This window comes from Pseudopodoces humilis, chromosome 8 (assembly GCF_049639895.1).
Source record: "Pseudopodoces humilis isolate 2021_Gansu_Grassland_sample_001 chromosome 8, ASM4963989v1, whole genome shotgun sequence".
NCBI classification, from domain to species: Eukaryota; Metazoa; Chordata; class Aves; order Passeriformes; family Paridae; genus Pseudopodoces; species Pseudopodoces humilis.
The window spans coordinates 20,267,223-20,294,798 of NC_142207.1; the positions used below are offsets into that span (position 1 = coordinate 20,267,223).

Sequence of the window (27,576 nt, forward strand, 5' to 3'; positions counted from 1 at the left end):
TATCCAAAAGACAGACATAGAATCCTAATAGTATCTCAAATTGGAAGGGACCTGTAAAGGTCATAGCTCCTGACAGGATTACCTAAAACTAAACTGTGTGACTAAGAGCATCCATGATAATCATAACGTTTCTCCAGCTGCCTCCTGATCTTGAATCACAAAGCTGCACGTGGCATAAAATTCACAAACTCCACAGTTTAATTATACACTTGGTAAAAATAAACCCATCTATTCTTAAATCTGCTTAGTTTGATAACTCCTGTAGAAATCTCTCTGTATTTTTGACCACATTTGTATATATTTTTATTTCTACCTCTACAAAAAAGAGACCAAAGGCACAAAAAACCCAATGAATCCCTAAGAATTTGTCCACCATTGTAAAAGCTCAACTTACCCATAAAAACCTAAGAATGAAGACAAACCTAAGAACAACAAACAATTTGTGCAGGTTAAGTACACAGGCTGAAAAGAGACATGGCTAAATGGGCCAGATGACTGTGCAGGCATTGCAGCCAAACATATAAATCACTGAAAGAAAAGAAATATTCTAATGATATTCGTATCTGGCAGCTTAAGCTTTTTTTCTTAATCTGAGCTGCACCTACTTTGGAGGACCTTGAAGAAAAGGAAAAAAACTCTAGTACATGCAGCACCCAAGAACTGAAGGTGAACTTCCAATGTCGCCTTATCAGATGTGAAAAGTCTTTCTATGCAGTGCCCTGCAATATTAAAAAAATAAATTAAATTGAAGTTCAACTAAACATTGTTTTCAGTTCTTTTGAAGTCTGAATTGTTCTGTCCCATTTAAATTATTGATCCAGATGTATTAGAATTTCAACACCACCAGCATGAATACGAGTACAAAAAATGCAGACTAACAAAAATAATACATTTCTCCTCTTCGGTTTGCATAAGAATTTACAGAAACAAGTACATTAGAGCTCTGGCCAGTGTCACACTAGATCACATCAGAGCAAGCCCCTAGAAAGTCATCAATGAGAGCAACTGGTTTTAGGGGAGAAAGAACATTCAAAATTTTCTCCAGTATTCTAACAGAACAAGTTGACATGGATCAGGGTCTGATCAATCGTTTAAACAAGACAAGGAAAACACTATTAGGTAAATTAGGCAGAGAGATTCTTCTCTGAACACAGCATTTAAAGAATTATCCACAGTTACTTCTGTGAGTGCTCATCTTGCACAACTTTTCCTGAGAAAACTGCTCACTGTTTACATGGCTGTATATGGTCTCTAGCTTACAGTGTACAATGATTTATGTAACCTCTTTCAGCCTTTGCCATCTTCTGGCTGGGGACTGCTGTCCAAAGATAACGTTAGGCAGAAGGCCAGTTTTTAAAGCATGTCTGTAAAGCTGAAACACAAAACAACAAAACAGTAAAATATACGTCTAAAAGATTAAACCAATCCAGAGCCATCATAAGAGATCACAACAGTTTACAAAGACTCGATGTACTGCTTGTAGGCACTGCTTTAAACTAGTGCTGGCTCACAGCTGTGAGACCATCACAAAATGGTTTTGAGCAGAGCAATTCTCAAGTACAAGTCCCAAACTATTAGAAACTTGAGCAGCGTGAGCTACTCCTTGGTGTTCTTGGAGTGGCTTACAAGCAGCAATAAGAAAAACCTGCGAACAAGTTGTATTTGCAGAAGTGTTGCAGAGACAGACAAGCTGTCTGTTCACCCAAACAGCCACCACTGCCTGGCCAGAGCAGAACAAGGCATTCAGTTTTCAGCATAAAGATTAAGGTACAGTTGGATTAGAAACCAGATGAAAAAAACCAATCTAATCCTGCTTCATTCTAACATACTATTGCTACTGTTAGTGCTCAGGGAACTGCATCTGGAGGCTGACTGAATCAAATGTTTACCATACTGCAATGCAACATTAAAAAGAGATAAGACAGCCTTAAATGGGGGCAATCCAACAAAGCACTGACCGAATTAATGTGATTGCTGTATCACAACTGCTCTAATGGATGCCATAGGATATCCATCCCCATTATCAAGTCATACACAAGTCACAAGTACAAGATTTGTTTAAGGGAAACCAAATTGGTATCAACAATTGAAAAGTTGATAAAAACATAAATGTAGGGGGCAAATACAAGTATCCACAATAAAAAAAGCAAATGAATACAGGGCATAATCCACTGTTGATACTGTTTTCAGGAATGGCACTGGGAATGATGCCAGCACATCTCCACTGGTGATCCAGTTAGTCATCAAAGGACTGCTTATCCTTCTCACAGGAGCAACCATTGCCAGCATGAACCAAATTTGATTCACACATCAGCAAGTCCCCCACAGGCTGGAGACCTTCACTTCTTTATTTTAATCAATACGGTAACTACAATACATTCCACTCTATATATGTTTCTTCATTGTGGGTACAATCTACTGTTAACAGTTATTATAAGGTAAGGTCATGAGGGCACCTTGCCCACTGAAATGCAAAAGGTAAGTTGTGATAATGCTTCTTACTGAACAGTATTGAACAGTATTATGTGGAGAATAACTTGGTGGATGGCACTGTTGCAGAGGCCTTCCTGAAACATATTACTAACATTTAACAAAACCGTAATAATTAGCTAACCAAAAATTTCCCTCAAATTACAACTGGAACATAACGTTAGCTTGTTTATAGGCAGAGAAGCAAGAGGTGACCAAACTGTCATTCTGTGGAGCACCATGAACTGACTTCAAACATGGGGGAATTGTGATGGTGCATTCCCTCCCACACCTCCTCAGGCTAGCTCTATGATTTCAGGAGTTACCTCCCCCAGCTGCAGTGCAAATGAAACGGCACCATTGTTACTGGACTTTTCTCCCCCAAAATTTCCAGTAGTTACAAACTTGGTTTACGGCTAGGATGGAAACATATTTTTGACTAAAGCCAAGCATCTCCTGACCCAATAAAGAGCAGTACCAAGAGAGGCCCTCTGAACTCTCCCACACCCCAGCAAGCTATGACCAGCAACTCTTCAGGTGGGACACTATCTGGAGCTCATTAACCCTCAACTCTGCCATACTGGAAACTCCTGTCCTCAAGGAGCAACTCGTAAATGTAAATGGATTTGATCTATTCCACTGAACTCAAGGGGAACTTTTCATAGTAACTCTGTACACAGGTATAGATGTACATGCGCCTCTGTCCCTGTGTGTGAATTATGGCCTATGTAGTAACTAATAGAGTGAATTGCCTTCAAAGTCTGCTAGGGCACAAGGTTAAACTCGTATCAAATACTAAATTATTAAAGCAGGTATGCTGACAAAAAAAAGGAATTATTGAAAAATTAATATTATTTGAAAGTAGCTAAGTGCTTGCTTGACATAAGTAACTAGAATTGTTACAGCAAGCTGAGCTATAAGGCTATATTGTTTAAGTCAAAGATGGATGACAGTTGAAAAGAACAGGCATACACAGTGAAACCTGGAACTAACAGCCTAAACATTATTGTTAGAATAGACAAAACTGTAATTTAAATATTACTCAAAAATTAATAGCTGGAGCAACCACATTGTAACATGGACTACAGAACTGACTGAAACTACCATAGAAACAGACCTAAGAGGATGTGAAGATGACCACGTGGCAAACACTTGGTAACAAAACAACAAAGCAATGAAGGCCAAGAAGGGCCCAGACTGTAATATGGGTAGTGATCCACACTGTTGAGTGCAGAGTTTACATGTAATAATAATTGCCCAGGAATTTCTCTGTCTGGGGGTCGGTCTTTTGAGGCACCTAGCTCAAGCTACCAGGTATCAAAATTTATCTGTACCAGTAGATCTATCTGATGGAGATGAAAACCTAGTGTCAAAAATGTCTTAGATATCTATACCACAGTAAACTTATCAAAAATGCTTATAATCGCTCTTAATAGCCCTTTTTTGGTTAGTATTCTAGATATTTCTACCAGAGCAGGACAGTAAACCATTCAATACAGAATTTGGTACCTCACAAGATGCGTTTTAACAGGCAGTAAAGTGATTCACTGTGACACATGGTCCAAGTGCTTTTCTACCAATACAGATACATATTGTGCTCATTGCTGACTAATCAGGAGTGCATCTGTATAGGCAGAAGCCCTATTCTTCCTCTGTGTTTTTTGTTTGTTTGATTGACTGATAATATTTTTTTCTGGTAGCTGAAAGAAACCCCAGCCCACCCCGCAGCTGGGCAGACACAGGTGCGACAGCGAGAAGACACATGGCTGTTTAAGTCCCGGCCGATGCAGTCGGGTTAGGCTCTGCCCTCCCGCCAGCATTACGGACAACGCCAGCGCTTCCACAAGTTCCTGCAGTTTCCCGTTCCAGTCCGCGGGTCACCCAAGCTGGGAGCCGAGTCTCCGCTGTCGGGCACGGCCCCATCCCAGGGCGAGGGGGAGCCCTGGGTGCGCTCAGCCCGCACGGCCGAGTCCCCGGGCACCCCAATGCCAGGCGAGAGCCGCTGGTGCACGGGCATCTCTCGGCCTCGCCACTGTCCCTGCGGTCCCGGCCCCCGCACCAACAACTCCTCCGGCCCCCTCACAGCTCCCCTTCGCCGGGCAGGCGGCGGGACCAGCACCCGTAAGGCCACGTACCTGTCCGTGGCCGGGCTCCGCCACGAAGCGAGCGTCGCCTTTTGCCGTCGTGCCCTCAAGGCGCCGGGGGCAGCTGAGCGTCCGCCTCAGGCGCTGCCGGGCGGCTGAAGACACCATCGCCCCGCTCCCTCAGAGCCGCCCTCTCCTCCGCCCCGCGCCGCTGCGGAGCTGGGCCGGGCGGAGACACACGCCCCCCTCGGGCACCTCCTCCCGGCGGCGCGGCGGAGGCGGCTGCGGCCTGGGCAGGGGCCGGGGGAGCGGCGCGGCGGGAAATGGCGGCCGGGCCGGGCTGAGCTGAGGGTACGGAGCCGCACCATGAGGCTGCTGCGAGCCCTTCTGCGCAGCGCTGCCCCGGGCAGCGCTTCCCCGGGCAACATCCCGCAGCAGGTGGACTTCTACTCACGCTTCTCCCCCTCGCCGCTCTCCATGAAGCAGTTTCTGGACTTCGGTGAGTTCCCGCTGAGCAGCTGTCGACCGCTGCCCCTCCTCCCACGGGTGCCCGTGAGGAGCGGGACGGCCGCGACCCCTCACCCCGTCAGCGCTGCCCTGCTGCTCCTTATCTGTGAATGCTGTGCTTTCTGGCAGAAAAGGGCTCTGCTTCCTTCTGGGGCATAAGGCCCAGCTGGCTTGTTCCAGGAGACCGCAACTATGTCAAGGTTGAAATTTAGCTGAAAACTCCAGTTTTTGGCACCAGCAGGGTAGCTGGGTGTTTTCCTGCAGAATCCGCAGTGTTGGGGAGAGGGTGGGAACAGCTGTGACAACTGGTAGCATTAGAGCAGTGACTCAGACAGGTGAGACTGGTTAAGCCTTTTGCTAAGCAGCATGCAGCCTTTTAAAGGCATCTTCCGAACACATGAAGCCTTGAGCCCCAGTTGGCACCGAGGGGCTGAAACAGTCATCACTTCTCAGTCACTTGCCTGTGCCCTACAGAAACATTGTACCCAAACGTTGCTGTTTTAGAAGGTGTGTGAGAGAAAGAACAGGATGCAGACAACAAGAGCCATCCTGGAGGATTTGGAATCTAGTCTTGAAAATGAGTAAATCAGTAACAGGACACTGACAGTGCCAAAATCACTCCTAATGCTTCCAGGTTTGACTGTCAGCTTGGAGACAAAAGGGTTCACACAAATTGTTCTAGTCTGCTTTAAAGCAAAGACCATATAGAGAAAGGTTGTGTAACTCACACTGAGACACCTTTTCAAAGTCTGAGGTCAGAGACATTCTATAATATGTTCTGTTTCCATACCCAAGGCATTTTGGTGTGCATACATGTTTACATGTTATATATTTAACTAGTTAATAGTTTCATGGCTTTTTATAGTTTTGCAAGTAAAACCTAAGTGAGAACTAATTCTAGAACCCCAAACTTTGTATAAGCAGGAAGATTTACAAAGGAGATTTTCTCACAATTATCTGCTGTCACTTCATCCATCTATTCAACGTTTCACTTGTGGCAATGAAATGTATCTGACATTTAAAACTCTGGATTCCTACAGGAGCTCCACCATATGTTCTGTTGCTGCTGTATTTTAAGTAAAGAATCTTGCAATTCAGAGTTTGCTTTGACCTGTATTATTTTACTACTGATAAATTTCTTACCATAAAATCATTGTTTATTTTTAAGCCACACTGTTTCCTTATGTCAAAAGATTCTCTCTTAGTACCTTAACCTTTTTACCTTTATGGTAAAAATAATCTTGAAAATTTCTACAGTATTTTTTCCTTTCTTTTGCTTACGGATTTAATCACAGAGAGTAAAAACTAATAACAAATAAAAAAGAGTGCAAGACAGAGACAGTATTTGTCTATAACACATATTTGTCTATAACACATTCTGTAGCTATTATAATCTGATCGTGTTTTCATTAAGGAATTTTTTTTCTCCATTTGTAAGAGTGAGAGCAGTCAAAGAGGAAATAATAAAATCTGGTAAAGCTAACTTTAAAAAAGTGAAATGTTCTATAAGCAAATTTAGGTCTACTCTTGGGTTATAAGACCACAGTATTTTCTGTAGGAGTTTTACCCATTCTTTGCCTAGATATAGACAGTAGCTGCACAGGGGAAGAGAGTCACTTGCCTATTCAATTTGCCTGCCCTATACTGCCTTGCATGTTTGACCCAAGATTGCAAAGATAAGACCTTCAGATACAAAAACTATTTTCTGAAATGTAATTTTCTGAGTATATGAGGCATTTAAATATTACATTTACACTCTAATACCTCCAATCTGATTTGTTCTTGGAATTCTACCCAAGAAAATGGAAAGGCCAGTAACAGTCATGCCTGAAATGCAATCTGACTAGGGAGAAGAATGAAAGGTTTCTAGGCAGAGGTCATATGTAGACAGTGCATACTGCTGGTAAGTGCCATTGTGGAGGAATTTCTTGTAAATTTTTCATTTTTTTTAACTGACATTCTTGCATCAGTGTAGTTTATTATGTGTCTGATTCTGCCTACTTTAAAGTAAACTGCTCTATTTCAATTTGGTGAAGGTTTTTCATGTTTAAGGCACCCCCAGCTTTCTTTTTTCTTTCCTCATCCCTTCCTTTAATCTTATTCCCCAACTTCCCCTTGCCAAATGGAAGGAGTGAACTGAGCAGTAACACAGGAGTTAATTTTTAAGAGATACCTGTTGTGAAACACCAGACCTGAAGTATGCACTTCACTGCAGCAGATGGGCAGGTTAGGATGTTCAGATGCTGTTTACGTGACAATCTTTAAGTCTAGAAAGAAGTCTGGCTGAGAAAGATGCACAGCATTTCTTAGTTTCTTCCCCACGCTGCACCCTTTCTTGCCTAGGAAAACAAGCTTTGTGGGAGTAAAAGCAGGCCTTGATTTTGATAACCGTATTTAATTGCCACCCCCACAGATGACACTTGTTCTTACAAAAGCAGAGGTCAGTTATCAAAAGAGGCAGTATTTTTACTTCTAGCTTTTAAAAGTGTAACAAATTCAATGTATTAGTATCCTAATGGCTAAGCAGAGTAGCTGTCCTACTTTCATTTCTTTCTCACTGTTCATGTGAATTCATTCACCTGACTTCTGTACCTGTAAGACTGAATTTAAACTGCAACAGATTTAGTTGAAAATGAGATCAATACTACTGAATTAATTTCCTTAAAGTGTTTGAGGATGAGTTATGATAATTCACTAAGATCAGTGATGAAAAGCAGGTTATATGGGACTATGATACTTTCTTAAGCATCCTTCTCAGAAATAGTTTCCTGTACTGGTTTAATTTGCTTCTCTGACATGCTCAGAATGACATATTGTTTGATCAGTGCTGGTTAGAGTCAATGTTTGCTGCAAATAAAATGAACAATATACGTGGATAGAAGCCATATTTTAAGTTGAACAGTATAGGTCTGTAACTGTTGAATTAGTTTGTTTGTATACTGGAGATTCTCATTAATGCAACAGAAAGGTTGCAGTATGCCATAAATTTTGAAATACAAGTGGGCTGCTGCCATGAAACACTGCATTACCTGCATAGCCTGGCTGAGTCAGCTTTGAAATCAAGGTATAGGCCTCTTAGGTAATAAAGTAAGTTTGTGTAGTTCTTTACCATAAATATTGACTTCGTTCTGATGTATTGGTCTTAGGATCTGAAAATGCTTGTGAAAAGACTTCATTTATGTTTCTGCGACAAGAGCTGCCTGTGAGATTGGCAAACATAATGAAAGAAATAAGCTTGCTTCCAGACAACCTCCTAAGAACACCTTCAGTTCAGCTGGTGCAGAGCTGGTAAGAACAGTGACATTCCATTCCTTGAAGGGTGACCTTCTGCATAAACACAGCTTGGAGGAACTCACACTCTTCTACTGAAGGAACATTCTTAGGCTTGTTATGTGCACATCACTTTTTTATACTGAGATGTTAAATATACCAGTGTGATCAGAAACTAAATTTACAGATGTGGGAAAAAAAAAAACATATAGGAGCAATTACAGAACCCACAAGGGAATTAAAAAATAAGGAAGTGTTGCACACACTCATGTATGAGGAATCAAATTTTTTTTTTTTTTAAACAAAAATCCACCAGAGGAGTGTTTAATAGGGAACTTACCTAAAAGTGAAGAAGATAGTTAAAGAAAACAAAAGAAGCATACTAAAGCACAAAATGTTTGAAAAACATTGCAGAAACCATTTACAAGACAGGTTATTGCAGCTTGAGAGTAAAGGTATAGAAAACATGAAGAAAAAGCAATAGGAAGCTCCCAAAGCCAAAACATAAAAGAGAGAGAACATGAAGGTATTAAAGTGAAAAAGACATTATTTGAAAAGTAAAGTTTGCTTCCAAGTAAGGAACTTAGGCATACTTTTTAAAGATGAAAGCAAAACAAAGAGATTGCTTGGCAACTGCTAAAGGCACAAGGATTTCTGTAAAGGCTTTTAAATTTAAGATACCTGCCAAAATCTGCAAGTAAGTGGGATTGACTAGATGACTGAATATGAAAAGAGCTATCAATGAAGATGAAGGCTCTTAATCAAACACAAATGCTTATATTCTCATGATACTAGGTGACACTGATCAAATGGGAAATGAATTCCATTTGGGCAAATGTAAAGCAGAACACAGGGAAGAACCTCCTCTCCTTGTGTGCTTGCTTCCTCACAATGGAAAAAGAAATTTTGATGCTACTGGGAATATTTTTCTGGATATGTCAGTTGATGGCAAGAAAGAAAATAGTGTTAGGAACTAAATAACAAATGGGGAGGAATATAATTGTACCACTGAGTTAGCCCATTATTCCCTTGAATTGCATGCAGCTACATCCTGAACAGAAAAGACCAAGAGGGATAATCAGAGGGTTGGAAAATTTCTACGTGAGAAGAAACCAAATAGAATTCTTCAGCTTGGAAAATACGTTTCTAAGGAAAGGGATGGCAGAAATACTTAAATCATGAACAAATGGAAAGATTTTTCTACTAACAAGAATGCGCTGAGGCTGCAAATAAGTGATCACCTACTGGGTTTAAAACACAAAGGTGATATTTTATACATTGTAATTAAATTGTGGAATTCATTGCTCTGGGAATTTTGGAAGAAAACATTATGAAGAGATTCAAAGGAATCTAACAAAATTCATAGGGAGACAGGTAGAATGATTTGGAAACATGCAACAATGGAAAGCCACAACTTGCTAACCAGAGACATCTGGGAAAGTATATTAAAATTGATCTTTATCCTGTTTGTTTCATTGAAAGGTATGTCCAAAGTCTTCAGGAGATTCTGGACTTTAAGGACAAAAGCTCAGAAGATTCAGGGGCTATTCAGAGGTAAGGCTTTGCTGTCACATATATCTTGTTAATATTGGATAGAAGAACTGGCAAGAAAACAATAGCTGAAAAAAAATTTCCTATCTCAAATCTTTACAGAAAAATTGCAGTAATGTCATCCCATCCCTAAAAGGAGGGTACATTAAAACAGGAAATTAAGCACTTTAGCATAATGTCATTCTGTAGAATGCTGGCTGACCATAAGTGCCATTTGACAGGCATGGGTTGTTCTGCATGAAAACAACTGGCACAGTTTTCTCTTTCTCTTGGCAGGTATCAAGATAATTACATCTTGATATCTTTATTTATTTTCTTGATTCTTGGCAGTATCAAGATAATAAATAAATAATTTTATAAATAGTCAAAATAGTGCATTATTAATTGTTTCAACACTAGTCACCTGAAATGTGCTGTAAAGACTGACCTGCCTTCTCATTGCAGTAGGCAGACGTGATATTTTTGTATATATCTTAATTTTTATAGACGGGCACTCTGTTTGCCAGAGTATTAAATTCCCTTGAAAGTGAAATACTAACAATGTATTTGTTTTAGTTTTACAGACACTGTGATAAAAATCCGGAATCGCCACAATGATGTAATTCCTACGATGGCTCAAGGTGTAATAGAATACAAGGAAAGCTTTGGCATTGATCCAGTGACCTCACAGAATGTGCAGTATTTTTTAGACCGCTTCTACATGAGTCGCATTTCAATCAGAATGCTTCTTAATCAACACTGTAAGTGCCAGTGTTGAAAGGAGAGGAAATGATACCTGTACCATGTCAACTGTATTTTTCTTTAAGTGCTTAGTATGTACTAAGGTGCCACTCAGGAGTATACTATTTGCCTTGCCATTTATCACTCATTCTTAATACCATTCCTAAAATATTTATTAATAGTAGGCTTTTCAGTATGGTGAGGACAGAAATTATATATTGCCTATAAATTTTTTACTTAGCAAAACTGAAGACACAAACTGAAATTATAAAGTTATGCTGGATATTAAATGATGTTTTCTTTTTTGACAGCTTTACTGTTTGGTGGGAAAATTAATCCAGCTCATCCAAAACACATTGGAAGCATCGATCCTAACTGCAATGTTGTTGAAGTTATTAGAGGTAACTTCAGATGATAAGAACAAGAATCCTGAAAACTTACATGAATGTCTATACTAAGAGCAAATACACACCCTGATATGAATATATTGTTTTGTTCTTTCCTACCTGGAGCAGAAGTTCTGTGTGACATGAAATACAATTTGTTTCTTTTTCCTATAAATGTAGCTTTTCTGAAAAAAATACGAATCTTCCTGACAGCACACACTACTTTCAAACTTTGTTTTTTTGGCAGACTCTTAAGGAGGAAACAAAAGTGGGAGGGGGAAATATAACTTCCTCTGTCTTTTACTATAGATGGCTATGAAAATGCCAAGAGACTTTGTGATTTATATTACATGAGCTCTCCAGAACTTATCCTTGAGGAGTTGAATGGTAAGTGAATGTGGACAAAGCATGTTCTTGAACATCATGATGGCTTCTTCTAAAGGAGCTGGTGGTGAAATGTTATGCTTTTCACATAATTCATGTGTTCTCTGTATCTACTGTCATAGATTGGGTTTTTTAAAATTTGGCAGAACGCTTTCCCCATTCCTCCCTTTAATCAGAAAACTGACTTGAGTAAAAGTCTTTGATTCTAGAGCTGTTGATATAACAAATTTTAGCAGGCTCCTTCCCTTGCTAAGATTTCATGTCTTTACCTGACATTATTGCATCTTACTCTCTCTGCATTTCTTGCAACATGTTAAAAATTTATACAAGACGTTCCATTCCATCTTCATGATACCTATAAGGAGGTTATTTGAAAGCAACTATGATATACCCTAGTCAGTGATCCCATGCTGGGTTTTAAGATTAATTTCTAAAGCAGCAAGCAACATTTGAAAATCATGATTATGACTTTTGATTAACACACGAATTTTCAAAATATTTCTGTTCAAATTTTCCTTCTTTCCATTTGTCAATACAAATTTACATTTTGAATTACTGTGGGAATGAATAAAAGACATGTCATTTGCTATTTAGTTATTTAGACTCTCTTCTCTCCAGCTAAATCACCAGGACAGCCCATGCAAGTGGTGTATGTGCCATCACATCTCTATCACATGATTTTTGAACTTTTCAAGGTCTGTGCACTTACCATTAATTACACAATTCTTTCATACATCTTTGTTTACTGAGGTTGTACTGCTTTGACTTTTCAAACCGATTCTAGATCACAGTGTGTTTCTGCAAGTGCAAACTTGTTGCCATTTGACTGCAAGAACACAGCTACCCTGTACTATTAGAGAAAGAGTAATTGCATAGAAAATTAACAGCTTTGGAAGATGTATCTGTTTTACCTAGCCACTGAATACCTTCTGAATAGACAGCTTAAATCTTAAAATGTATGAAGACACTATTTAATAAAGCAAGTGACAATAAGATATCCCATAAATTGTGTATCTTCAAATCTGATAAAATGTGCAACAGGTCCTGTAGAGCTCTTCTGAAGCAGTGTACTCCTAGACTTTTCTTGGATTTCATGTCATATTGCATGTACTATGTGCATTATAAAAAAATCTAGAACACAAATGCTGTTAATTAAACTATTCATGATTCCTTTAAAAAATTAAATATTTGCAGTCTCTGTATTATAATAAACTAAATATATACTGATATTGAATAACCCAGGAATTTCAAAAAACCCATTCTAAAACCAATATACATTTGTTCTGATTCATAAATACATGGTAAAAATAACTGCTAAATTGATATTTTAAGATAATATATAAAGTGAGTAGGATTTAAGTTGTGCTTGAAAATTACAGAATGCAATGAGAGCCACCATGGAACATCATGTTGATCAATGCATTTATCCTGCAATTCATGTACACATCACGTTGGGAAATGAGGATTTAACTGTGAAGGTACTCACTTTTTTTACTGTTCCAAAGGTTATTTTGATTATATTTTTTTTTTTCCTGTCATGAGCAGCATATTAGTAACTTGAGCTGGTGATCTGGTTCCATCAATAGATTTATGTGATGACATATGTAAGTAAAAAAACCCTTATGGAATTTCACATACTGCATCATGAAGAAGCTGCAGTCACACTGAGGGCTCTGCAATAGCATCCTGTACTTGCTTGTGTCTTGTCTAGCTTAGAAGTAACCATGACTAAAAATGAAGTAGCATCTTCATACAATTGTAACATCAACATTTTCTAAGTGACAATGACAGAACTATACAGGTGTTAAACAACTGAAGAAAGGGAAATACATATTGTATATTCCAAACAAAACAAACCTCCTAAAGTAGAGTTTGCAGTTTCTTCTTTTTCTGTACAACATCCATGTTTGATTTCAAAGACCAGCTGGAAGCACTGGGTTTTTTATAGGTTTAACTAAACTGCAGTAAAACAACTCCTTTGACTTACTCCTTCAAGTATTAGGTTTTAGTAAATTATATTTAAATGGCAGTATTCTTGAGGAATAAAGATAAAATACACAAAACCTAGTATTTGCTAGAAGGTATAGATAGCGACTTCAGACAAAAGTGTGTTATGAACAAGATAAAAGCAATGCACAATTCAAGCAGAATTTCTTTTCCTCCAAGAGATTATGAATGCTTCTTATTGGCAGTATTTTATTTAATGGCTTGGAAAAGGGACGAAAGGGAAGGATTCATCTCTCCTTGGTTATTGTTGAAGATGAGAATTAAAGAAAATCTGTAACTTGGTAGGGACAGCTTCAAATAATACTTTGACAGAACTTTCCCTGGCTTATAGTTTGAGAAAAGCAGTCTTTTATAAAAATGGATTCGGGGATATAAAGCTAAATAGTCCTTCTTGTTCCAGATGAGTGACCGTGGTGGTGGTGTTCCTATGAGGAAAATTGATAGACTGTTCAACTATATGTATTCAACAGCTCCACGTCCTCGTGTTGAGACTTCACGAGCTACACCTTTGGTATGCAAGTCTTTTATACCCTGGCATCATGGACAGGTCTAATTGTCACAAAAACCATTTAGCCAAAGCTATGAAATACTGATTTTATAGATATTTCATTGAGTAATATTTGAATTTTACTTAATTCAAGCTTAATTAAAGTATTTTTCAAAAAATAACAGGAAAATGGCATAAAACACTAAAAATTATTTAAATTTGTTCAAGATTTTCTTTTTTCTACTAAATCTAAAGATCAGCCACCTCAAGCAGAGTACTTAGGTATTCTGCACATACTGCAGTGAGAACAGGATTCAGAATTATTTTTGTAGCCACTCAATGAAAGGAAGAAAATTGTAGCAATGACCTTAGATCAAGGCTATAGTTCATTTGTATTGTGTAGTTAATTGTACCAACCCCCAGCAAGGATGGCAAGTGACAGGGCATATGAAGAAACCACTTTGGTCTCATGTGAATGTAATAAATGCACAAGAAATAAAGCCTAAGCTCTCAGAAATTAGAATCTCTGAACAGCTTTCCTGTATTTATTCTCCCACATTGCATCATTTAAAAATATAAGTAGTTCTGTATGTAGATGATTCTGCAACTCACGAAACATGAGATCTTTCCAGAGGAGTGTTATGCATGCTCATTGAGAGATTACCTCTAAAATTTAGTATTTAAACAAAAAATCATGCTTAACACTTCAGCGCTCTGTCCTGCTATTACAGCCAGGGCTTGTGAGAATTTCAGTATAAGCTGCATATTCATAGACATTGTGTCTTGAACCTTTTTTTTTGTATACTGACAGTGAAATATATCTGACTTAAGGACACTAAGTACTCAAGATTAGTAGCTCCACGAGGCGTGATGTAGACACAGCACATTTTTATCTAATGGCATCTCTTCAAAAAGCTACCATATAATACAAGATGTGTTACCTACCAGTCCTGCCTGACAAAGGAATCAGAGTCTTCTCATAACAATCATTCATGCATTCTTCTGGTTTTGGGGTAAATAACAGCTTGGGGGAGAGGAGGGCATAATAGTTAACATCTCAACTCCTGTTACTGTCAAACATCATGCTTAGTTCATCTATTTTACCTGTTAAGTTAAAACAGAAAATGCCACTGATTAATGCAATTAATGAAAGTATATTTTTTCTCCTGATCAGGCTGGATTTGGTTATGGCTTACCCATATCACGTCTGTATGCACAGTACTTCCAAGGAGACCTGAAACTGTATTCCTTAGAAGGCTATGGTACAGATGCAGTTATTTACATCAAGGTATGATGCAACACTCTACCACTTTAGATTTATCAGCAACTCTAATCTGAACTGCTAATGGAACTCCTTGTTTCATTATGATAACTTCAATTAAAAAGAATCATCAGCTACAGCTTTTTCTCTTCACAGGCCTTATCAACAGAATCAATTGAAAGACTCCCTGTATACAACAAAGCAGCCTGGAAACATTATAAAGCAAATCACGAAGCCGATGATTGGTGTGTGCCAAGCAGTGAGCCAAAGGACATGACCACTTTTCGCAGTATGTAGCTTTTTCCTCAGCAGTTCCTAAGAAGTACGTTTGTCTGTGAAGGGAATTTAGAAGACCTAATTTATACCAAGATGTTGAGCCACTTAGATACGTGAAAGTAATTTTAAGTGGTGTAACAGAAAGTTTACTGTATTTAGGCTTTTCTGAAATTAAAAAATCAACAGCCACCTAAACCCCCTAACCTGCACTTATAAAGAAATGTCATACTTCATTTGTTTCACTTTCTGTTTATGACTGCTTTCAGAGCTAAGTCAAAGGAACAGTATTTTGATTTTTATAGGGATCAATGCAATGTCTATCACATCTGATATTAATTTGTATTATTACAAATTTTATTAGAAAAACTATTGAAAAAGCTTACTGGAACATTCTTCCATTATACAATTCTACAGATTAATGAAAAACTTGTGTAAGAAATACTGAGCTCATTGTTAACTTTGCAACTGCACTGGCACTTTCTTTTATCCTAAGCATGCTGAAGCTTAATTTTGCTAAGTTAGAGATGTTGCCTACATATACTGCCTACATCAAGGGGGTTTTTTCAGCTGTAGAAATCACACATCTCCATAGGGATAAAAAATTTTAAAAAGCATTTTTAACTGCTACTACTGGTATAATGTATCTCAGGTATGTGGCCATCAGTTGTATTTCTTTGGTTGTAATGTGAATATATAATGGATGTGAAAAACTTATCTTGCCCTGATCATTGTGAATTAAAAATTAGCATTGGCTTGTGTACAGTAGAGAAATGTTGTCTTGCACTTGCCTCTATTTCTGTAGGTCATACCAAAACACAGTATCAACATTCTAGCCTTCAGACTTGGGCATGTCAGGTACAGCTGTAAATGGAAACTTATTTTAATAAACAGATTTTTAAGATTTGTCTGTAATAGGGCATCTCTATTACTTCGACAGTATAATATGTGGAATTAAGTTTCTGAAAGTACCTTTGCATTTGTGATACATGTTCCTGGCCTCATTTTTGTAGTAACCGGAATTCACACTATAACATAAACATGACAACCAGAGTATGTTAATCAGTCAAAGACAAATCAGAACATACAGAGGAAGATAGAGAGGGGAGTGAATCTTGCATTTCAGATACAGAGTCCTTTTAATAAAGAATTCAATTTAATGCCTACTGTACAAGCTTTGTTCAAATCATACACATCTATGTTGCACCTTGATCCCTGTCATTCCTGAACATTTTTGGAGTGATGCAGTTAAAGTCATTGAGGCCTAATCCTTTTCTCAGTTAATTAAACTGCATGTAATTCAGTGGGTTTTGTTCTGCAGCTGACATGCATAATCCCTCTCAGAAACAGTAAGCCTAGCAGAGCAGAAGGTGAGATACCACAAGTAAAGGGGATAGGTGGGATGTTGGAAATTGAAGGCATGCTACTCTAGTTGTAGCTGAGCCAGATTCGAGATTTATCACCTGCTATCTCCCCAGCCAAGTTCTGCAAAGCAATGAAATGGTTTTATACCCTGGTTAAGCTAACGTAGATAACTTTAATAAAAGTGTGTTACAAACTGGGCTGTACACACAGTTAAGCTGACAGTCTGAGGGAGGATTATTGTATATTAACTGCCACCAGAACAGTAGGGTTACCTATTCCACTTAAGCTTGTGGGCACCTTGAGGCCCCTGTTTTTCTTCCTTACAAGGATTCGGGGTAATAACTGGCACACCTTTCAATCTGCATGGCTACAAGTGAGGAGAACTGAGAGCTGTTCTCTTCTTTGGCCCTGGCAAAAGGATGTGAGAAATGCCACATAGTATAAAATGGGGCCTGTACAAATGTTAGAAGGGACACGTGCAGTTACTGCTTTTGCTAAAGCTGAAAGTTACAGCAAGGGCTTTTAAAAACTCAGAGCTGAAGCTGAGCTTTCCAGCCTTTAAATCTCTTAACTAAATTGATTTTAGTAACATCGGACAACTACAAGTAGCATTTCTGAAGAAAAGCTGAGTTTCTACAAACTATCTATTAAGTATTTTAGTAAAAGTCTCCATGTTCTCAGCTAACTACCAATTGAATTCTGATTACTAGAGCAACTTGCTGTATAATTGTATTTGTAGTTCTCTTCACCTGCCACCCCAAATGATTGTGGTGAAAACACAAATGCATAGTGTTTTGATTTACAATATTTAATCCTTGTTATAAATTTGATCTTTGATAACTTTTAGTTTAAATAGAAGTGCAGGAGACAACTTTTGTATTTAGTATGTTCATTACTATACTGAAGTCATTGTGAGCACACTGGTTAAGTTGAAGTGAATCACTACAGAACAGTAGCATACTGTCAAAATGCAGAGATTAATAGTTTTGTATGCAAATTAGCTCAGTCTTGCACTGTAAAATTAATCTTGATTTGTGTTAATTTTTTGAAAGAATTGCTGGATTTATTCATTAAAACTATTGTAAAAACGAAACCTTGTTGTGTGACTATGTAGCTTAGTACAGAGCTCGTTCCGTGCAGTCAGCCTTCTCATTCAACATCCACCAGATGTTAAATGCTATGGGCTGTGATCATCAGTGTTCTCGTGCTCAGGTGCCAGGGGAGTTTATCAGCCCTTCCATGGCCCCTCCTTACCTGTAACAGCTCTGCACACAGGGAAACCTCTGAAACCATTATTTCCACTAGTCTCCTTCATGAGAAAACTCCTCCCAGGGTGCAATAGTAGGCTTAAAGAGAAAATATTCTGTGCAATATTCTGTGTTCTAGCTGTGAAAATACTCAACTTTCTTGACTGAATTAATTAAAGGGTGATTTTATGTGGGAGATCCTGAGCATTTGATGATTCCATAGTTCTAATTCCTTTCTCTTTCATCAGTAGGGCAGCATTCCTCTTTGGGTCAAGGTCTGTAAGTTTGGCACACAACTAAAAGCTACCATGAACAAAGCAGATAAATTAAATCTTGACCAAAGAATGCATAAAACTGAAATATAATCTCTTTCAAAAAAGTAATTATTATCAAGATTTTCTAACTTTATTTTGGAAAAGCCTAGTGTGCAGAAGCATTTCCACACAGTCCTTTTGCTGAAATTCTTAAGATGTTTATACAAAAAAATAATAAATGTGAAACACCAACAGTGAAGTTCATTCATTTAATTAAAATGAAAAACAATCCATAGATTTAAAGGAGAACTTGGTCCACATAAACAAACTATGTAAGTTTTGTTCTAGTCCATTCTAGGGTGGAACTGATATTTAATCTAGTCTATGTTTCTGGAATAATCTAAATTAACGAAGTGCTCTTGTAGTATCTCTAGAAAATAGTATGTAAATATACAAAACACCAAGTCATGTTCTAAGCTATTTCAAGAATCAAATCCTCCTTTAAAGAGAAATAATCTGTAGTCTACAACTGAACATTTAAATACAAAGGCAGAAACCCAGTGCATCAGTGATAATTTTTCCTACAAGGCTTCCCTCAGTATTTTAAGTCTGAAAAACAGTATTGTTTAAAATTAGCAAATATATAAATTTGGTCCGCAAAAAATCTTGCAGCATGTAGAAAAGAGAAATACATGTATTGCAAATTGATCTTATTCATAGCATAGATCTATAAAACTATGTATTATTTAGGAAAAATAGGTTAAAAAGGATCTTATTTATAGGCTTAAACCTTGTCCCAACACCATACAGGTAGTGTACAGAAAACTTAGTATTATGTTTAGGATATGTAGTTTGTGAAAACTACTTAGTATTTCTTCTTCGTTATTTTCTCAGTAAATTGCAACACATAGAATTCAAAAACAATGTGCTACTATAGTGAACTTTGAATGAAGTTCCAGAAGTACAAGAATTAAAATAATCCTAAATTTGAAATACATGCTTTCTTTTTAAATTAACTTGACATTACCATTTTCTTAAACTTAATTTTTACTATACATCTCTAGTGGCAACAGATAAACAGACTGTCACAGACTTAACTTGTTGGCAGGATTTTTCTATTGTCCCTCTATCAGCTTCAACTCTATCAAATGCTAGTTGACTAATACTGGAATGATTTTTAATACAGCATTCTACTTTTCACAAACATCAATTTCAATGAAAAGGGAATATGACATGTCAGAAGAAGAAATGTTACTTAAGGCAGAAAGTAAAATTATTGTCTATTAATACAGGCAGAGTCAACTAGAAATAAAAATACTGAAAACATTATTTCATTTTATTGGGCTGCAATGGGGAGGGACCAAAATTAAAAAGAAAAAAAACCACCTACCACATTGAACTGTTGCACTTTCCCTCCTCCCTCAATTGTACAATTATATACAAATCTGCTGAACTTCATCAAGATTAGGCAAGTCTGCACTAAAATAAAATGCTCATTTTAGCAGCTTGATTCAAGAGTGGCCACCACTCTGCCAGTCTTGCGAACTTCTTTCTCCTTCTTTTGAACCTTTTCCTTCTGCTTTTCCAGTTTTTCCTGTGTTTTTCTAATATCCTTAATTTTTTTCTTTATTGTTGATCGGTCATTTTGACTGGAAACTCCCAAAGCCTTTGAAGGAGGAAAACAAAACAAAACCTCATCAATAATTTTTTTTTCAACAGCACCGTCAACAGTGCTTGTGCATCAACAATGTAAGAAAGTGTTATTCACTTTTTGACATGAGAGTCTGTTTATTTGAAAAACAAAGACTTAGGACCTTGAAAACATTGTAAATAATCATCTGGGTAACAAGGTAGGTAAGAAAACCAAGGCCAGCTCTTCAGTTGTGAAATAACAGTTTCGTGTCACATTTTACAAATATGTAAGCCCCTGAGAACTTCCAGAAAATAACATCATAGGTAGTAGTCTCCAGATATTTTTCTAGCTCCTTTTATACACGAGTTTCTATTCAGTAACTACTCTTTAATTTTAAGGATTTGAAAGTGTATTGTTAAGAAGTGTCTCAGGAAGCGGACGGAACACTTCGATTTGCGATCGGCAGGTGGCAGCACGCGATTCCAAGTGCCTGACCGCGCTCGCACGGTGTCAGCCCAAACGGATCAAGTGCACACTGAGCTTTAGGCATCAACGTTTGGGGTTCCACAACTGGAAAGTCATTTGGCAGTCACTGGTATTTTCTCTGTGCCCATGAAATTTTATAAAATACAGGATATTTAGTGTTGCATGTCTATTTAAAATGCAGGCATATTCTGGAGACTGAAGTTAGAACACCTTTCCCCCCCAACCCCCTCAAATTCTGCTATTGATCTTTAATAATAATTTGCCTTACACCAGAATAGACCAATGAACTTCTTCCAGCTACACATCTTGCCTGTCCATAATGCAGTTTCATAATCCAACAAGAAAGAAAAACTGCAGGAATTTACTGTAAGGGATACATATGCGCTGCAGCTTCCAGGTGTAAAATGGTAAGAAAAGGCTCAGAAGATTCAGAATATGTATTTTCAGCAGGAGTAAAAACCTGAGACATTTAAAATGTCACCAAATAGGATTTTAGCCTTCCCATTTGAAGAGGAAATGTCAAAGGTACAAATTTCTAAAATTGGATCCTGTGATTCTATTTGAATTGGCCAGAACTTGTTTTGATATGACCTTATGTTGAGATTGGTGACAGATACATCAAGACTCCTTGGAAAATTATGCTTCCTTTCATTTCCTCAAGATACAAACAAGGAAGCAATATTTGTTATTTTTCTGGCTACAAGCAGCCAGTCTTTAATTCTACAATTACAAATTACTATCTAACTAATAAAATAACAAGAGCAAATAACTCTACCCCTTAAAAAGCCACAAAACCAGGAAACTGGACTTTGTAGGTTAAAAATATAAGCAGTGAAATAATAATAATAATATATAATACATAATGATATAATATATAATAATATAAGCAGTGAAACCTATACAGTTACAAATCTACCTCAGGATGTTCACATACCTTCAGCTTCTCACTGTCAAGCTGCATCAACTGCTGTCCATCTACGTTCATAGCTGTGAACTCTGTAATATACTGCTCCATGTTCATTCCCATTAACCAGTGGCATACTTGCTGGGTAGTCCATTCAGAAATAGGTCTACTGTGCCACTGATTTTGCTTTCCTGTTGTTGTAAATTCATCATCCAATGCCTAACCAATTGAGAAAAGTCACCATAAGCAATATTTTACTTGACTGTACGTTGAATTCCAACTGTCAGCTGAGTTTGGTTAATAAAGTGCATTTTTAAACATGCTGTACTCCAAAAGTCAAGTTCTTGAGATCAGTTTTCCCAGTTTACTATAAACAAGACACTTCAACATTCAACACAAACTAAGTCAGAAACAGAGAACATAAATAGTAAACTGGACCTATCCAAACAATGAACACACTTCCTCAGTTAGTTGGTTAAGGTAGCTCTATCTTAGTGTTAGATGCTACCTTACACACCATGAAGAATTATCAAGCACTTCAACTCTATTATTATTGTTAAGTGATCAAAATCCAGAATAAAAGCAATTCTAGTAGCTAGTAAATCTGGTGAGTGTTCTAGGTACAGTTTTATTACATTTTGTACATTTGTAAAGAGAAGATTGTTTGTTCTTTGAACAAATGCTATTACATCAACATTTTAAAAGGTCTGCCCAAATAGAAGATGACCATTTCAGAAACCTAACAGCTTGCAGACTTCCACTGAAAATACACTTTTCCAGCTCACAGAGCTTTTGAGGCACCCTGCTTCAATTTAATTTTGCTACTGAGAGGAAAAGTTACTGTTGTTTGTCCTGAAGCACTATTACTTCATCACAAGAGAAAAGCTACACTGTTCCTACACTGAGCAACAGAGCTAAGCTCTGTAGAGAAGAAATTCCAGCATGGTACTTGAATCAGTGATACCAGTTAACTAAAGCTTTATTCACTATCCAGAATCATCTCTCATTAGCACATGACTGAGTACAGGCTGCATTAGACTTGCAGACTGCTCCACTGGGCAGCTTCCACTACTCATCCAAGATATTTGTAAACAGCAGAAAAATATGCTCCCCTTTTCTGGCAAGCCTTATACACTCATTTGTAAACAGAAAATGTGGGAAAAAGTTTTCTAGTTATGGATTGGAGAGATGACCCTGTAAAGTTGCAGGTGAACAACTACAGCAGTTAGCCAAAGGGATCTCAGAAAATTCAGCTTATTTGATGGAATATTTGGGAGAGTTGATTGATGTAACAAAATTATTGTGATTACAAGTCAAGGACAGTGAGATATAGGCCTGTCACATGATCTGATCATACAACACAATGGATCTGAGCATTCCAGATGGAAGACATGTAGGAGGGGAAACATAACATTTTCAGATTTCCACTTTAGCGATGGACTACATGAAATTTGAAATGGTTTTGCTTTTCCTGGTCTGTGAAACAAGGGACAGTAGCTACATTAAGAGGCAATGCAGATAAATAGGAATGAGTTTGTAGAGCCGAACAGTTTGTGCTGGGGTCCTAAAATCCACACTAGAAGGATTTCAAAGGATTTTCACTTCCAAATAGCTCTAGTCTGATCACAAAGATTCAATGGCCACTAGCAGCTGGAACATAGCAGTTGGAATGCTCCAACCACTGTTGGAGCACATCTGATTTGATTTCTGAGATAAATCAAAGTAAGGCAAGTGGGAACAATCAGAATATTTATTTCAAAAATGAACTCCTTATCCAAATCAAAATGCTTATGTAGATAAAACAAGCAGGAACACAACTACCTTACTGCTGTGCAAAAGAAGAATAGCAATTTGCATAAAGTAACAGCAAAGGGCTCTAGATGTTTGGCTTGAAATGCTCTATACAGCATCTGTATCAAGACAACTGGAGCACTGGTTTTCTATCCAAGCTATCAAGCTTGAGATGCTTCATACAGAGAAGATTAGTTGGATAAATTACCAAGGGAATTTTAAAATGCACATTTATTTGAAATAATTTTACATAACAGTTCTCCCCAACTTGATACTGCAACACAAAATATATATTGGCAACTTTGTCTCATACCAGCAAGTGCTCCTGAATAGTACATAAAAAGGGTAAAAAAAAAGTACATAAAACACTTTGCATTTTAAGTTGGACCTGTGTATCAGGTGTGCTCTATCAGACACAAGAAACACTAAAATATATGCTGTCACATGTGTATTTTTTAATTTATCTAGGTACTTTTATCATTTGTGGTGTGTGTGTGTATCTATATATCTCCTTTACACGAAAAAAATTGTGTACTGTTTTACTCCAACTGGAACTCACTCCAGATTTACCGAATCTGTGTAAGCTATGCAAAAACTTCCCTCCTGTAATTTCAGAGTGTAAGTATCTGAATATGTATTCTTGTCAAAAAAAGAAAGGAACCCGGATTCTTTAATTTCTTAGAGAATTGCTGTCCCGTGACAGAATCTTGAGGGCTCTCTGAAGCAGTTTGTCCAAGCAGCATAGATTAGAGCACTTAACAGACTGCACTATGGAGGAGTCCTCCAGGCTTAGCTATGAATTGCAGCTTAGGGTTTCAGTATCATCAGTTGCTAACAAACTCCTTCTATTTCATATTGGTAAAGACAGAACCCTAAAACCAGAAGTTGTAGCAACAGATGAATCTATGTAAAAACATGGAGACATCATCTTCTCACAGATCTTTAATACTATCAAATCTGCATTTTTCACTACTATACAAGGGAAAGCATCTGTGACTATTTTTCAGAATATAGGAAAGTGAAAACTGTAGGAGGATAAGATGAAGAATACCAACTTTTGAGTAAGGCTTATTGGTCATTAAGTAATACCTCTATATAATTTTTTTTCTCGAGTGTCCATTCGGAGGCAGAAGGAACATGACAAGCTGTGTTTGTACAGCAAAGTTAGAGTCCCCAAAACGGCCAATACACACACAAGAGATCAGCTGCAAATTCAGAAAGCAGAACTAAAACTACTTCTAAGGTATAGAAGTATGAGAAAGCCATGTGCTCCTGCATAAAAATGCGTGTGATTCAGAAAGCAAATAAAGGCTCCAGAGATAAAAATACAAAGCCAAAGAAAACACCACTACCATCACACCATTTAACATATTAAGAACATATTAAGAAGGATTACCCAGCTAGCTTGCTAACCATCTGTGAGCGAAGTGCCTCTGCTGTAACTAGCAGGCTACTAACAACTGAACCCTCACCAGGCAGTCACATCCTCAAACTGCCTGTGAGCACCTGCCCAGCAGAGAGGCAGACTCCTCAGTGCTGCCCCTATCTATACCTTTAAGAGGTGCTTCCATCATCAGTTTCCCAACAATTCCAGGATTTGTAAGGCAGTGTGCAATAGCCCACTCCTCTGAAAGCCAGAGTTACACTGGCTAGCACAACTCCTGCTGCATACTTATGAACCCATCTGGACAACCATCAGGCAGAAATTATTAAGGGCTTAAGTTAAGGATCTATTCAGTATCTTTATTGGTGATTTGAATGAGGGCACTGAGTGTACCCACAGTAAATTCATGGACAACACCAAGTTTAGTCAGAGTGTTGGTCTGCTGGAGGGTAGGAAAGCCCTGCAGAGGGACCTGGACAGGCTGGATCAATGGGCCAGACCAAAAGCCTGAGGTTCAACTTGACCAAGTGCTGGTCACATTGGTGCATTGGCCACAACAGCCCCATGCAGTGCTACAGGCTGGGAGCAGAGTGGCTGGGAAGTGGCCCAGTGGGAAAGGACCTGGCAGTGCTGATTGACAGCAGCTGAACATGAGCCAGCGTGTACTTGGGTGGCCAAGAAGGCCAGTGGCATCCCAGCCTGTATCAGAAACAGTGTGACCAGCAAGACCAGGGCAGTGATTGTTCTGCCTTTACTGGGCACTGGTGATGTCACATCTCAGGTGCTGTGTCCAGTTCTGGGCCCCTCAGTTCAGAAAGGACATTGAGGTGCTGGAGTGTGTCCAGAGAAGGACAATGAAGCTGGTGAAGGGTGTGGAGCACAGGTCCTGTGAAGAGCAGCTGAGGCAGCTGGGGGTGTTTTGCCTGGAGAAGAGGAGGCTCAGGGGAACTTCATTGCTCTTCACAACCTGCTGGAAGGAGGCTGTAGCCAGGTAGGGAGCAGCCTCTTCTCCCAGGTAACCAGTGACAAGAGGATGTCAGCTAGCCGGGTAAGATTCACGTTGAACATCAGGAAGGATTTCTTTACAGCAAGGGTGATTAAACATTGGCATGGACTGCCCAGAGAGGTGGTGGAGGCACCATCCCTGGAGGTGTTTAAGGAAAGACTGGATGTGACATTCAGTGCCATGGTCTAGCTGACAAGGTGGTGTTCAGTCATAGGTTGGACTCAATCTGATCTCAGAGGTCTTTTCCAACCTAATTTATTCTGTGATTCAAAATACCCCAAACTGCTATAGCTTTGATTATTTATTTTTTCCCAGACCTAGACTAAAAACTTTAAAAAACCCCCAAGAACAGAACTATATATTTTTCTTTACACATACTGCTTTCCAAATGAGAAAACAGTTCAGAATTTGTTCCTTGTTTTCCTCAGAGTAGACCCTTGATACTCAAGGTAATTACTGAAAAGGTACAAACAGGTTTTACTGGTCATGCAAAACCAGGACAATAAGTGCCATATGAACTAGACAGGACACTGGAACTCATCTATAATAAAAAGGCTTCAATCATCACTTTACACATGGACAATTAATTAGACTGCTCTCATTTGAATTTTAGAACCCTAAGTTTACTGGAAGTTTGTAATCCTGATCAAAGAATGATATTCAAGACGACATCTTTAATAAAGCCTTACAATTTATACTGCTTGAAAGTTCTAGAAACACATATTCCATTCAAAAAACTGCAGGAAGTACTTGAAAAGACCGATTATTACCTGAAATTCCTCTGGTTTCCATTAGATCTAAGACTATTATCTCCAAAAAAAAAAGAAAAAAAATCTGCAAAAACATAATCCACTACCACAAGCTGTAAACTAGTTATATGATTTTTGAGACCTCAGATTTTTATGTTAGTGAATTTATAACATTGTAAGACTGCACTAACTTTCTACATACTAGGCTATTTTAAGATTTTCACCAAAGACTGACTTAAGACAGCTAATAAAAATCCCATCACGTTCATGAACCACCAGTTTTGCAAGCCCTCTAATTCATTTTACGTAAGATAACTATGTTCATTTTTTAATGAGTTTTCCTAAACTAAAGGATTTAATTTATTAAGATGCCCATTAGTCAAACACCAAATGAGACAGTATCTCAGGATGCTACCAAAGCGTGGACTTTAGGTTTCAACTATAGCCAAAGGAATTAGTTCTCCAGGGGAATGAATACACTTTCAGGTGTCTAATTTCTACCTATAGATCAGAACCACTATGTTCTGACTTTTTTCCTTTTTTGTTTGTTTTTATTGAAATGAAATTTTATCATAAAACAAACCTGCACAGATGTGAAGGCAAGGTAAAAATGTTGCAGTTTTTATTCACCCAGGAAGTTGCTTTAAATTAGTGGAACAGAATGGCATTTCATTTAAAGTTAAAAACTTCAATTTGATCAGTGAGTTCATTCTGATTTTTATGACATAACTAGGATCAGAACACACAGGCTGATGTGTCATCCACAAGGGCATGTCCTTAGTTCATTAACAACTACTTCACAGTGCTCTTCAACATTCAAATATGGAACAGCCATCTAGTTTCACATTACACACATCTGTTTCTATCAAACATGCTGTAGTGTGAACAACAACATCAACAACACACATATACACACTTTGAAACTCACCTCATTTGAAGAGAAGGTTAAAGTGTGTGAACGACCTGACAGATTTGGTTCTGTCACTAACCCTGAAAGTTCACAACTTGGCTTGCTATGGTATGTATCATCTATGACAATTCTACTCTGCAAACAAGTGGAAATAATGTTTTATTAACTCACTTCTTGGAAAAGCAGGTCATTAGGTGACATTCTAGTAATTCTGATTTTTGGTTAAAAAAAATAGTATGAGTCAGTTACCTTTAGAACACATATGAAATATACTAACTACATCAAGCATCTGACTTTTTTGTTAAATTTCTGAATTCAGAAATGCAGTAACAAAGCAATATCCTCAATAAAAGCAACTTGTGCAGAGAATTGGTCATAACCTGAAACGGTGTTAAAATACACAAGGAAGTGCATCAGTTACTTTTTCAGCAGGCATACCACACTGTGG

At 38.0% G+C, this 27,576-nt stretch overlaps 2 protein-coding genes and 1 long non-coding RNA gene across 13 annotated transcripts in view; 1 reads left to right on the forward strand and 2 right to left on the reverse strand.

The window, feature by feature from the left end:
• The window catches only part of LOC106628046 (uncharacterized), a 32,876-nt gene extending 28,121 nt beyond the window's left edge, over positions 1-4,755 (reverse strand). For all 7 annotated transcript variants that reach the window (XR_015773161.1, XR_001331257.2, XR_015773158.1 and 4 more), the window contains exon 1: positions 4,605-4,755. This is a non-coding gene — a long non-coding RNA (uncharacterized LOC106628046). The remainder of the gene's footprint in view (positions 1-4,604) is intronic.
• A 67-nt stretch (positions 4,756-4,822) lies between these two features.
• PDK1 (pyruvate dehydrogenase kinase 1) lies at positions 4,823-17,857 on the forward strand. The gene is made up of 11 exons (XM_014249325.2): positions 4,823-5,052; positions 8,207-8,348; positions 9,813-9,884; positions 10,437-10,621; positions 10,913-11,002; positions 11,297-11,374; positions 11,990-12,066; positions 12,751-12,849; positions 13,779-13,889; positions 15,040-15,153; positions 15,283-17,857. The coding sequence occupies exons 1-11, from the start codon at positions 4,920-4,922 to the stop codon at positions 15,421-15,423; spliced, it is 1,242 nt and encodes a 413-aa protein (XP_014104800.1). The 5' UTR covers positions 4,823-4,919; the 3' UTR covers positions 15,424-17,857.
• Positions 17,858-18,520: 663 nt separating this feature from the next.
• Positions 18,521-27,576, reverse strand: part of LOC102102068 (neurabin-1-like) — a 41,225-nt gene continuing 32,169 nt past the window's right edge. For 4 of the 5 annotated variants that reach the window (XM_088059235.1, XM_088059236.1, XM_005519802.3 and 1 more), the window contains exons 17-19: positions 27,147-27,263; positions 21,319-21,507; positions 18,521-19,931 (exon numbers count right to left, since the gene is read on the reverse strand). In XM_088059235.1, coding sequence (XP_087915361.1) covers positions 19,764-19,931; positions 21,319-21,507; positions 27,147-27,263 — 474 coding nt within the window. In that variant the 3' untranslated portion in view covers positions 18,521-19,763. The remainder of the gene's footprint in view (positions 19,932-21,318; positions 21,508-27,146; positions 27,264-27,576) is intronic. The other variant, XM_014249323.2, reaches the window with a different exon arrangement.